The sequence below is a fragment of the Camelus bactrianus genome, chromosome 15, assembly GCF_048773025.1.
Source record: "Camelus bactrianus isolate YW-2024 breed Bactrian camel chromosome 15, ASM4877302v1, whole genome shotgun sequence".
Taxonomy (NCBI): Eukaryota; Metazoa; Chordata; class Mammalia; order Artiodactyla; family Camelidae; genus Camelus; species Camelus bactrianus.
In genome coordinates this window covers 43,357,075-43,370,097 of record NC_133553.1, presented here as the reverse complement: position 1 = coordinate 43,370,097, position 13,023 = coordinate 43,357,075, and the positions used below count along the sequence as shown (strand labels likewise).

The following is a 13,023-nucleotide window of genomic DNA, read 5'->3' as shown; positions in this document are numbered from 1 at the left end:
TTTAATCAAATCTACTGTTTCAAGTCTTCTTCCTAAAGTAAGGGGATTGCCATTTTCTCAAATAAAACTGTAACATTTGCCTTGAGTTTGTAAGCTTGTAAAAATTAGAATTTCTAAAAACCTTTGTTGGGGAAGGAGAGAGGGAGTCATCTGGACACCTAGAGAGCTGGATTGAGTTGGGACCCTAAACCAGAGAAACCTTTAGTTTCACGAAGCTATGTCCATTTTCTGTGCTTAATAAAAAGCCTGGATTCAAAGAAAGGGGAGCAATATTTATGGTGCTTTTAATAATTTATCTTTGCTGCTGCCACCCTGAAACCCAAGCATGGCCAAAAATCCCTCTTCCTTCAGTTAGCAAACACAGACTGAGCTTTTACAGAAAGAGCTTTTAAAACACACACACACACACAAATGAAAATGTAAAAGTGTAGATTTTTTACAAACAGCATAGAAATTAACAGAGCACAATTTTCTCGACCTAACATAACCATGATTTGCCCAATTGTCATTATTGCAGACCTGGAATTCTTTAAGCTCTCACTTCTGCTTCTCAACCTGAGTGGAGGAAGGGGGCCAGCACTGCTGGGTCTGATGGGAGTCTGAGGCCCCTCCAGGGCCTTCCTGGGCATGAGTCCCCATTTGCCCCTGGGATGCCTGGCTGTCCTGGTACTTCCCTGGTGCCCTCAGCTCCTCCTAATTCCCAGCTCACTGTCTCTAGCAGTCACCATCTGGGCTTCAACTCAGCTGGGCCTAATTTTCCAAATGTCCTTCCTGGTAGCCCTCTTTCTCTGCCCTAGAAGCTCTACCCATTTCTCTGTGCTACGTGGCTATCCAAAGAATACTTCTGAAGTTCCTGATAAGCATGGTCATACTCGTCTATGGAGCTGAGTCTCTTGCCAGCTTTACGTGTAGTGTCACCACTGGCCAGGCGGCCTCTGGAGGCCACTGCCTTCCGAACTTGGAGTCTATCCCTTTTCCAGGGTGCTATCACTGCTCTTTCCTTCTCATGCCTCCTAGTGGCCCTCTCAGGAAGGTTCTTTTTTTTTTTTTTCAGCCTCTGAGATGCTCAGTTCTAATGATATTTGTAAAACCATGAAGATTGACCTGTTCAAGCTCAATGACTACAAAAATCCTTTATCAAATTCTGAATAGGGACCAGATTATTTCAAGTAGTTCTCACTCTACCCCTTACAATCCCTCCAATCCCCAGCTGGTTTTTGCAAAATAAGTCACTATGGTTTAACATCCAAAAAATACCTTAAACATCTAACAGAGTGTTTGCTAAGGCAGAGATGAAGTAGGGTGCTCACTGAAGGGGTAGCTGGAAACGCCAACCTCTCCTATGTGCTTAGTTAATAATATAGCAGGTATAAGTGAGGGCAAGCAACAAGGTCCTACTGTATAGCATAGGGAACTATATTAGATGCCTTGTAATAGCCTCTAATGAAAAAGAATATGAAAAGGAATATATATATGTATTCCTGAATCAGTATAACTGAATCACTATGGTGTACACCAGAAATTAACACAACATTGTAAACCGACTATACTTCAATTAAAAAAAAGGAAAGAAGTGAGGGCAGAATGAACATTCTTCTAGAATCCCATGGTGACTGAATCAAAAGAAGTGGCAAAATTACTTGTAGACCTCACATTTTCACAGTCTGGGAGAATTGACTGTGTAGCACCATTAAAACTGGACTTTTATTAAGGGTCCTATAAGTAAGGGGATGTCTCAGTAATGTTTAATCTATATAGAATACAAATATCACTCTTGAGTTGGTTACCTGGGTGAAAACACAATGAGCTATAAATTGAAAGTCTTGACTAATGTTGATTCAACGGAAGCTATATTCACAATTTCTCCCTTTCCGTAAGTACCTGTCTCTACTGAGAGAGACCACTGGTACATTCAGTGCTTGCTAATCTCTTGACATCATCTAAGTTAAAGACGCACTGTACCTAGAGAAGAGAATGCCTTGTCATCGTCAATGGAAACCTGGTAAACTTATTTTCTTCTTTCTTTGTAGATTTACACAGACATTTGCTCTAGTGCCATTGTTCTTGAAGTTTCATCCATCACAATAGAAGCTAGTGAAAGGGTATAAAAAGCTTTTCAGTGTCTTTTGTTACAAAGATTTTTATTTGTGATTGCTTTCCTCTGGAAAGGAAAAACCCTGCGTGGAAGACCTAAGGTACTAGCAAATATTAAGCAGAGGGCAAAGTTCCTTGCAGGCAGAGGAAGGTCCCACGGGGACAGGATCTGAAGTTGCACGTCCACATGGGCACATGGAGTTAAAGCCGACACTTATTTCAGCATTTTCTGCTGAGCCATGGGCTCTGTTCTCTGACCTAGGCCTGAAACAGGCTTATTCGGACGTAATTGCATCGGCTCCAAACCTCCTTTTAAAACTGCAAATCTTCCAGATTGCTGTATCTCTGAGCTTTCCACTAAGAAGAGCACTTTTTTTTTTTTGCTAACATGCAAGACCATATATCTCAGGGAAAACTGAGGTAAATGCCTGGGGTTTTTGCCATAGAAGGGGAATGGGATCACACACAACAGAATTGGATTATTTTATCTCCAGTTAAGAATTGGAGAAAAATAGCCTGTATTTTAAATCCTGTACCTTGGAGAAAAATTCAATTGCTGTTGAAGAGTATATCAATTATTAAGTGTGGAGCCAATGCTATTTTGGTTGCATCTACAATGAGAAGATCATTTCCAGGAATATCATACGCTTCGCTTCAGTCCACCCCAGCCCCAGTCTTTCCTCTGAGGCAGAAATAATAGTGCCGGGTAAGGTGGGGAGGAGGGCCAGGATTGTGGGGCAGAGAAATAGATTGTCACAGGGGCAGAAGGATAAAAACAGCAGGTATTTTTGAAAGCTGACTCCTAAACTAGTTAATTTTGGTTCATTAATGTTGATTAAGGCAGCTCTCCTCTTTGCAGAATGGGTGGAACACAGCAGGGAACTTTCCATTCATTTTGAAAATGGCTTTGATTTTTCTTGTGAGTAGAATCCTCTCTCAGGCTGTGGGAATATGCCCTGTGATGTGACAAGGGTTAGAGTCAGGGAATCCCTCTCTCTCTGCTTGGCTCTCCTGTCTCCTTCCCATCTGGGCTCAAGACCTGCTTTGCTGGGAAGCTTCACCTTACGATTTTGAGCACCCAGTCAGGCCGTTGGGTCTCTGAGATGTCCATCTACCACTCAGGCAATAGCCTTTTAAATTTCTTTCCCTATTTCCTATAGTTTGTGAGCCAAGACACACAGAACCACCTGGATCCACATCCAACCCTTTCTGGACACGTTTTATTTTGATAACAATTTTATGGAGAGAGAATGCACAATTAACCCATTTGAAGTGTTCAATTTAGTGGCAGACAGTACTTTCCTTGGACCCCCTGCTCTGCTTTCACACCATCTCCTTCCTCCAGGGACAGGTATGGGCAGATAGTGGGACCCAGACTTGACTGGAGCTGACTCTAAGAACTTTTCTAACTAAAGCATCTGCTGGGTAAGGAATATAGGGACACCCACTGACCCACGGTGGGGCCTGCTAACTGAGTAGGGCTTCTGCAGGAAGCTGGCATACTCTGTTATACAGGAAAGTGGCTTTTCAGAAAGAGCCTGGATTTCTTAAGTTGGTCAATTCCAGTCTCACTAGATGCACACACTGATATTGCCAGTTCAGCACTCAGAGGACATTATTTTAATCAACAGTAATGATCATTCATTCCTTCACTCAACAAATATTTATTGAGCTTCAATAAGGAGCCTGACACTGTTCTAGGAGTTGGGGACACTGCTGTGAACTAGACCTAGGGTCCCTGCTCTCAAAAGGAATGAGCAGAGAATCTGGTGGGGAGATAGATGATAACTAAGAAACAGGTGGGTGAGCAAGATGATTTTTTTTTTAAACACTGATAAAGGAGTTAAAAAATACGTTGATATGCTAGAATGGTGGTCAGAGAAGGCTTCTCTGAGGAAGTGACTTTGAACTGAGACTTGATTGGCAAGAAGGCATAAGCCACGTCATGCTCTGGAGCAGAACGTCCCGGGCTGAGGGAGTAGCAGGTGCATGGCCCCAGATGTAACTGAGCAGAAAGAGAAGGCAGGACACAGCAAGGATGGGCCAAAGGAAAAAGAGAGAATTTGATAAGAGGATACGTGCTGAGATTTTTCTTTTTCTTTCTTTTTTTTTTTAACTGAAAACATAATCCTTGCACTGGTTTAAAAATAAATAAATAAATTAAGACAAGGGGTTTACAGTAACCAGTAACAAATAGGCCTCATTTCTACCCTAACCTTCCCAGTCCCTCATCCAAGAAACCACCACCATAACTGTAATTTATGTATTCTTTCAGAAATCTTATCCTGTATCTACAGCTACATCCATATCTAGATATCTTTAAAATAAAGGGGGAATAATTTAGTCCACAGCTCAGGAGGGAGGCCTTTTTTGTTTAGCAATTTGGCTTAGAATTGGTTGTACATGAGTCTGCATGAACAACAGCATTAATTTCAGATAGGCCATTATTAAAATAACCAGTCCCCTAATTATGGCCATTGAGGTTATTTCTAGACTTTTGCTATTGAAAACAATGCAATGATCCTTAAATGCACATCTCTGTGTAATAGGTGACTACCTCTATAGGATAAACCCCTGGTGTTAAAATTGCTGGATCACTAGGTGTGTGCATTTAAAATGTTGACAGATGTGGTCAAATGTGTGCTGAGCTTTTTTACACTCTGGAGGATTGAAGGGACTCTTTATGATAGATATTATGAAAGAGTGCATTCAGGTCCAATTTGAAGGAATAACTGTTAACATTCAAAAATGAGCTTAAATGAAGCTCAAGTTTAAAAAGAATTTAATTTTTTTATTCTGGACAATTTCAAATAAATACAAGAGGGGAGAGGTCAATATAAAGAACCCTATCACTCAGCTTCAACAGTTATCAACTCATGGCCAGTCTTGTTTCATCTAGATCCTCAATCCACTTGCCCCTGTCTTTGATTATTTCCAAGCAAATATCAGACATTATATCATCCCTTCATTAAATATTTCAGGATATGAAAGCGACTTACTGAGGATTAGTTTTCTTGTAGAATGACCCACATTCAAGATTTGTCAGAGCATTTCCTCTGGTATCACCTAATGTGTTCCTCCCTTCCCGGGGGTGTTTGATGCTGGGTAGAGAGGAGAGTTGGCGGTGAGCCACCACGGAAGGCAAGAGAGCCTGCAAAGACTCTGGGCTTCAGTACTGGGTCTGATATTTACTAGGAGCTGTGGATCCTTGAGCAAGTCTAACCTTCTGAAGCCTTATTTCCTCATTCGGAAAATGAGGGTAATAGTTGAATGTTTTCGTGTAAAGCTGAGCTTGTATTGACATGTGGAAAGGGCTCTAGGTCACTGTAAGAACAAGGGACCCGGAGTGGTGGTGGGAAGGGCCATGACATCATAAGGCAACATAGTAGCAGGATGGGAGTGAGGGCTGGGCCGATATAAAGAAGGGGGGTCATTCTGTAATGGCATCAAGAGTGTTGCTGCTAATGATGAAGGGTAGGAGAAGATGCCACCCGCATATACGGCGCTTTGGTATAAAGATTATTTTGAGCTAAAAGCACTTACCAAAACATCAGGTACAAGAAACGTGCTCTGACTCTCTCCCTTTTCTTTTAAGAGCAGGAGATAAAACCCCCATATGCAAGATAGATGGGGTAGATATATAAGGGTATACTCCTCTATATGGGGAGGAAAGTACCTTTTTTTTTTTTTTTTTAAATGGAGGTACTAGGGATTAAACCCAGGACCTCATGTATACTAAACATGTGCTCCACCACTGAGTTATACCCATCCCCAGGAAAATACCAATCTTATCATCAAGGACAGAAGTTGAAGCTGAGAGAATTCTGGACAAACAGACCTTGTTAAAATAATTCTTAACTGCCTTTAGCCTCCCCTTACATCTTAGTTACTTTTCTACAGTTGCTTCTCTTTGTTCAACCTCGTATAGAAGTATTTAGGTTCTGCCACTTCCTAGGGTCTTCATTTTCTTCTGAGGGCTCCAGTATCATATACAATTTGTATTAAATAAATTTTGATGCTTTTCTCTGGTTATTCTTATGTCAATCTAATTCTCAATTTCGGTCAAAAATCCTAAGAGGGTAGAGCGAAAATTTTGCTTCCCCTGTAGTAATTTCACAGTGACCTTCTCAAGGCTGGAAATTTAAAGAAGATAGTGTTCCTTTTGCTTGCATGAGAGCATAAAGTGTCATGGAGCAGAGAAACAGGCAAGGGCTTTGGTGTGGGATGTGACATGTCCCACTGGCGGTTTCTCACCTTTAAGAGTGGGGGCCGTGTGCTGGGGTGGTTCTGAGGGCAGTTTATTGGAAGTTACATCCTTCCTTTCTACAGAGGTATTTGTGCATAGTGGGTGAAGTCATTAGAGTCTTTCATTTATATAAAATTAGAGACTTTGGAAGGTTACCATTTCCATTCAAAAAGCTGACTGTTTAAAGCATCCACTGATTCTGCAGATGCTGAGAAATAAACTGGTATAAACATAAACATCTGGAAATATGAATTAACAGTAGAACAAGGGTTTTTTAAGGCCCAGTTGATAAATAAGTTGCAGGGACTGGCCACAGGGCATTTCAATTTATGAAGCTTTGGGGCAGGGTGATGGGAGACTTTTCTATGTTCTATCTTTTCTTCAGCAAGCTCAGCTTCCCACAAAAGCCCTCTTACTATTACCCTTATTTTCCAGATGAGAAAATGGGGCTTCAAGAGGTTAGACTTGTTCAAGGACCCAGAACACATCCGGTTACACAGTGCAAAGTGATGGAGGAATCCATTTTCAACCCAGGCTCAGCAGCATATGGGTTACAACTTCTCACTGAATTTTTGATATTTTGGATTAATTATTTGTGACTGGTCACATTTTTAGATGAATCAACTCACTTGTCCAATTTTTATTTATTTACAATCCAGGAGTGAGAATAAGCATGGCCTGCCTGGGCTAATAGAGGCATACATGAAGTGAGATTTTTTCCAGTGTCATGTCCTGAGCGATATACCACCCCTACATCATCTCATTTAATTCCCATTTCACCCCTCTGATGGAGCTATGTTTACCTCCATTCTAGGGATGAGAAAACTGAGGCTCTAAGAGGTTAAGAAACTTGTTCCAATTCACTTAGCAAATCAGTTGTGCAGACAGGATTTGAATCTAGAGAGGGCCCTAAGAACCAGTGTGGGTTTCACTGTAGACCTTTTAGGTCTTTAGACCTTTTAGGTTCTAGAACTGGGGAATGACTTGATGAAAAAGAAGAGAAGAGCTGTTGAGTGGCATAGTACAGGATTCACAGAGGAAGGAAAGAACTGGAGTGCAGAGATCAGATAGGACATTGTGGCAGCAATTCAGGCCCTGGAGATGGAGTCACTAGAGTCTGGAACTAGAAAACCTGGTTCCAGCCATGTCTCCACCATGATGCTACTGGCTGGGGAACCTTGGGCAGGTTACAGCCACATCTCTGAAGCCTTGTTACTCCTCCCTAAATAATGGGCTTATAAACTGAGACTAGAAAATCTCTTTCAAATTCTAAAATTCTGCCTGATGCCTTTAAATTTTAATGCAGCCTGAAGATTTATATACGAAGAATTTAAACATCATCTAGAATCCAGAAAAAATTTAGGTGTAATAATGCTCATCATAATCTTCTTTTCAAAGTACAAAGGAGTAGAATTGTCTTTAAGAATGCTTTCTAAACCAGATTATATTGAGACAAGCCAATCATTTCTGCATCTTATTGTTTTCTTTGTTTAAGAAAATGATTTGGGGATAGTTGCTGTAGTGGTGGTTGATGATATTAAAATCAAGTAAGAATATTACCCTTGAAACAAATGAAATGATTTAAACCTATCTCTCTAAGATACTTTATGAAAATATACCTAGGAGACACAAATTGTACTGTCATTAAATTAATTTGTTTTCTAAGCTCAAATTTAATTTAAAATATGATAGCTCTTCAACTGGTTCAATCAACAAACTTTAAAGAGATTTTTAGATAGAGAAACAGGAAATATAGTAATGTTGAAGCAAATAATCAACAAAATAGTTGTTATGTTGCTTGTGATGCTTCTAGAAAGTATTTTTAACAACTCCCTGAGGAATTGGCTCTCGCTGGTGTGAAGCCAGGCTCTTCTTTCCGTTAGCAGCTGCAAACTTTTCTCCATCCTCATATCCTATAACAAATCCATTTCCAAGCCCTGCTGAGTCTTGTCTCAGTGTTTCTCAAAACAGACACTCTCATCTACAAAGATTTGGGGGGTGGTTTGCAGAAGTGGCCTCCTTAGAATAACCCATGAGGGCAAATGAATCTTCCTGAAATAAAGTCAATTCTATTATTAAAACCTTCAGGGGTCCCACTGCTTATAGGATAAAATCTAAATTCTGCAGTGGAGATCCCTATCCTTTCAGCCAAGCAAATGCATTAGCTTTCTTTACAGACTTTAATCTTCCACGCCTGAGATTTTGCTACTTGGAATGCTCTGCTCTTTCCGCCAGTTTATGGCCATCACCTTCTTCGATTCTGTCTTGAATCTCATTTCTTTCAGGGTGTTCTGGTTTAGTAGCTATTTAGCAAAAAACTCCTGTTTTTGAGTTTTTCATCACATTAAGTACATTTAAAATAAATTATCCAAGTCTAGGGATAAACAACTTACAGTGATTTTCATTCTTTAAGAAACCATCCAGAATGATTTTACTTTGTGAGAGAGACCATTCCAAATTTTAGGTGTATGATGTTTTCGCTAGGAATCCACAGTAGAATCAGAGCGAAACGACTCTTTATGGTGACCTCTAGTGGGCATGGGACAATTCTACAAAATTATGAAAAGTAAAGGGCGAAGTAAAACCCTTCCCAGTAAACAGCTGGGTTACTCTGAGATCAGATGACCGCATCCCACCCTACCTCACTCATTTTTTCTTCCAGGATTTGTTTTGCATTTAACACAGTTTGCCTTATAACTCACCTGTTTCGCCTCTGGCGGGTACTGCGCGGGCAGGGCTGCCGGTGTCGGAAGTCTTCTGAATTGCTGGGAGCAGTTTAAAATAATCCCTGCCAAGTGGAACCCACTCCTCGGGCATCGAGCAGGGTCCAGGGCAATTAGCTCTGCAGAGCCTTGAAGGGCTCTTCAGGCTCCGAGGGCCGGTCCTGCCAGCCGGCTCCAAGGTGCACGGGGGAAATTAAGACAATATGAAAAGGAGGATGAAGACGAAGGCAAGGAGAAATTCTGTTCTTGACAGTGGCAAGGCGATTTCCCCCAGATTTCCATCCCATTCTACAAGAAGCGTCACGAGGGGATTCAGGGTCGCTACACGTAGCGCTCTCTTAGGACCCGCGCTCTAGAAAGCGGGGGCTAGAGTCGCTCTCCTCCGGGAGAGGGCAGGCGGGAGGGCGGCACTGAGACTGGGTGCTGGGGTGTGCGGCCGCCTTCGGAGCACGCGGTATGTGGGTCCCCGCGCCGGGAGAGGAAGAGCAAAGTCGGCAAGAAAAGAATTGCTGGGGTGCTTTCTCTGAGAAATCCTTTGGGGCGGTCTCACAGATCGAGCTGAGCTCCGGATAGTTTCTGGAAAAAGCTTTCCAAACGCCATCTGTCCCCGCCCCTCAAATCCCGCACCCCAGTCCTCACTCCTCCTTACCCGCCTGTCCCCTCTCCTTGGGGGCTGTTAAAAGGGCCCTTGGGGGCTCCCCAAATCATACTGATGGCCCGAGGCGGGACGCGGAACAGAGACCCCGGCCGCGGGGCTTTGCCCCCGCCTCTACCCGGGCCTCCCGGCTCCACGCACCCCCGCCCCGCGGACCCCTCCTGGCCAATGCGGGAGGGAGCGGAGAGGGAGGACCGCGTCACGAGGCGGGGAGCCCGAGGTCCAGGGCGGGGCGCCGGGGAATCCCAGCCCGAGCGAGGTGCGGGCGCGGGTGGGAAGAGGAGGGCGGCGCGCGGAGGGAGGTGAGTGGAGAGGAGCCGGGAGGCGAGGAGGGGGAACCGCGAGGAGGCCCCGCCCCCGCCTCTTGGAGCCGGCTTTTCGCCTCCTCCGAACCCGCTCACTTTGCCTGTCGCCTCTGGACGGCCGCGGGGCGCTCGCAGGAGCCGCGGCCGGAGGGAGCGCCGGGGACCCGGAGCCATCCCGCACCGGCACCTCCTCTCGGCTCGCACGCCCCTCAGGGGGGGACAGCGCCGCCGCCTTGAAAGGGCACTCCGGCCTCGGAGGGGGCATCCCCCGGGCGCCAGGGGCGGCGGCGCTGGCAGCCAGGTTCTCGGCCAGTGGGGCGCAGCGCTGGCGCCGGAGAGGACTCCCCGACTACCTGCAAGTACCGCCGCGCGGAGGGAGCATCGCTAACAGTCACGCTGGGCTGCAGAGGAGGCTAGAGACGAGGGGCCCCCGGGCCAGCGAAGGGCAGCAGCAGAACCCGGAGGGAGAGCCAGCCGGACTGCCTGCGGGCCCCGACGGCGCGCTCCCTCGTCAGCCAACGGCAGGCAGGACCCGCGCGGCGGCCGGGGGGCAGCGGCGGCGCCCTCGGACCTCGGGGTCTCGGGGCCGCCAGCCATGACCTTCGGGCGCAGCGGGGCAGCCTCGGTGGTGCTGAACGTGGGCGGCGCCCGGTACTCGCTGTCCCGGGAGCTGCTGAAGGACTTCCCGCTGCGCCGCGTGAGCCGGCTGCACGGCTGCCGCTCCGAGCGCGACGTGCTCGAGGTGTGCGACGACTACGACCGCGAGCGCAACGAGTACTTCTTCGACCGGCACTCGGAGGCCTTCGGCTTCATCTTGCTCTACGTGCGCGGCCACGGAAAGCTGCGCTTCGCGCCGCGGATGTGCGAGCTCTCCTTCTATAACGAGATGATCTACTGGGGCCTGGAGGGCGCGCACCTGGAGTACTGTTGCCAGCGCCGCCTCGACGACCGTATGTCGGACACTTACACCTTCTACACCGCGGAGGAGCCCGGTACTCTGGGACGCGACGAGGCGCGATCCGGCGGTGCCGAGGCGGCCCCCTCCCGGCGCTGGCTGGAGCGCATGAGGCGAACCTTCGAGGAGCCCACGTCGTCGCTGGCCGCGCAGATCCTGGCCAGCGTGTCGGTGGTGTTTGTGATCGTGTCTATGGTGGTGCTGTGCGCCAGCACACTTCCCGACTGGCGCGCTGCGGCGGCCGACAACCGCAGCCTGGATGACCGGAGCAGGTACTCCGCCGGCCCTGGGAGGGAGCCCTCCGGGTAGGACGCACTGCTTCTCTGCCCGTCCAGTCCGTCATGTCACGTCTGTCCGTCCCGTCCGTCGGTCCAGTCTTCGTCCTGTTTGCCTCCGGGAGGCTGAGCAGGCCCAGGTTCTGGGCCCAACGAGGCCCCAGGCGCGGCCAGCCAAGGGGAGGTTTGGTCCTTACACCTCCTCCTCCCCACCGCCACCCAATCCCCGCCATTTCCCCAGTACAAGCCGGCTCAGGTCCACACAAAAGACGCCCCTCTTGAGGGCGAATCGCCAGCCAAGGGGAGGGGCAGATAGAGATAAACAAACCTCCCATCTTTGTAGTATACTTTTGAGCAAATAGTAACCGGTTAATTAGATTTCTCAAAACTTTTATTGTTCTAATTTAACAATTTAACCTTGGGCTAAGAGCAGTTTTGAGTTATTTGCCAATTTTTCATTGTGCTTCATCAAGGACATCTGTGCCCTTTCTCTCTTCTTTTCTTATGAAGTATGGAGTTAGCAAAGTACCTGTCTGTCCACTGTTTAGTACCGAAGTTTCACACACTGACTTTTAGAGGAATCTTCAGTATGGGGAGGGGGAAAACCTTGAGAAAGGAGGAAAATTTAAACTGCCCTGAATCCAGAAACAGCATTCTAGTATTTAATAGTTTTTCTTTTCACTTTAGTACGATGAAAGGAAAATATTTTGACCTTTCCTTGGATCATGCTTACCCTTCAGTAGTGATAACATACTTCTGTTTTTAGTACTAGTTTATTTTGCATATTTGGTGGGAGGAATAAACAGTAAAGTTAGATTTTCAAGGGAGACAGCCTCTTTGGGCACAAACACAAAACTGTATAATCTGTTTTACCTTTGGTACTATTTTAAGATTTTCCCTCTATTCTTTTTTTAAATTGGGTTGCATGCATGGTAATCTTTTCCTGATAGGCAGATGCATGGTTCTAGTGGTGCTGTGTGCCTTGATACTGCAGTGGATTACTTCCATGTAAAATTCTTCCTTTGGAGAGTAAAGATTTTTGTTTAAATCTAAGAAGTAAATAAAATTGTCTGGTACCCCGGAGTCCATTACTGATATGTCACCTTGGCATGAAATCCAAGATACATGCTTTGAAAGGAAATTCACTAGAAGACTCATTTTATTTACTGTTATTAGCTCCTAACTGAGTTTTCAATTTACAGATAAGAATTACTTACTTGGTACTCCATCAGTACAATGAAATTAATTTATATTCCTAAATACATAAGTGCCCTTGATTCTTATAGAGGGCCATAGGAAAATGAGCCATAAATGATTGGCTTTGAAATGATTCACTAGTAATTGTAGAATTCTAAGGTAAGTGAAGGTTCAAGCTACATTAGCAAAGGAAATGGGAGAATTGAGTTATTAGTATAAGTATTGAGGGGAGTCGGCTCAGTCAGTGTATAAGCAAGAACAGTGAAATAACCTGAATAATAATTTTGGGGGAATAGAGGAAGTTTGGGGAGATCATTAAGATGAAGCATTTGGAAAGGAATGGGAGACATGAATAATAATTTTAGGGGGAGAGAGAGAGAGAGAAAGAAACTAAAAAGAAAAGAGACAGATGGAAAAGAGAAAGACTGCAAAAGAAGTGAAGGAAGAAGATAAATGTTTAATTTGTGTATATGTATTTTATGTATGTGTATAATTATTCAAGGCAGAACTGTTTCCTAGATACGCAGATATTTCAGGCAAAAGCATGTTTTTCTTGGCTTAATGGCCCAGTTT

General features: G+C 45.2%; 2 protein-coding genes across 10 annotated transcripts in view; one reads left to right on the top strand and one right to left on the bottom strand.

Moving 5' to 3' along the window:
* The window catches only part of MTA3 (metastasis associated 1 family member 3), a 180,686-nt gene extending 171,360 nt beyond the window's left edge, over nt 1-9,326 (bottom strand). For all 5 annotated transcript variants that reach the window (XR_006719189.2, XM_045504783.2, XM_010967707.3 and 2 more), the window contains exon 1: nt 9,043-9,326. Coding sequence is in view for 4 of the 5 variants with exons in the window: in XM_045504783.2 (XP_045360739.1) it covers nt 9,043-9,157 (115 nt within the window). In the remaining variant the exon portion in view is untranslated. The remainder of the gene's footprint in view (nt 1-9,042) is intronic.
* A 204-nt stretch (nt 9,327-9,530) lies between these two features.
* The window catches only part of KCNG3 (potassium voltage-gated channel modifier subfamily G member 3), a 61,682-nt gene continuing 58,189 nt past the window's right edge, over nt 9,531-13,023 (top strand). For 3 of the 5 annotated variants that reach the window (XR_012511916.1, XM_074378781.1, XM_010967706.3), the window contains exon 1: nt 9,531-11,283. Coding sequence is in view for 4 of the 5 variants with exons in the window: in XM_074378781.1 (XP_074234882.1) it covers nt 10,619-11,283 (665 nt within the window). In the remaining variant the exon portion in view is untranslated. The remainder of the gene's footprint in view (nt 11,284-13,023) is intronic. The other 2 variants (XM_074378782.1, XM_074378780.1) reach the window with 1 other exon arrangement.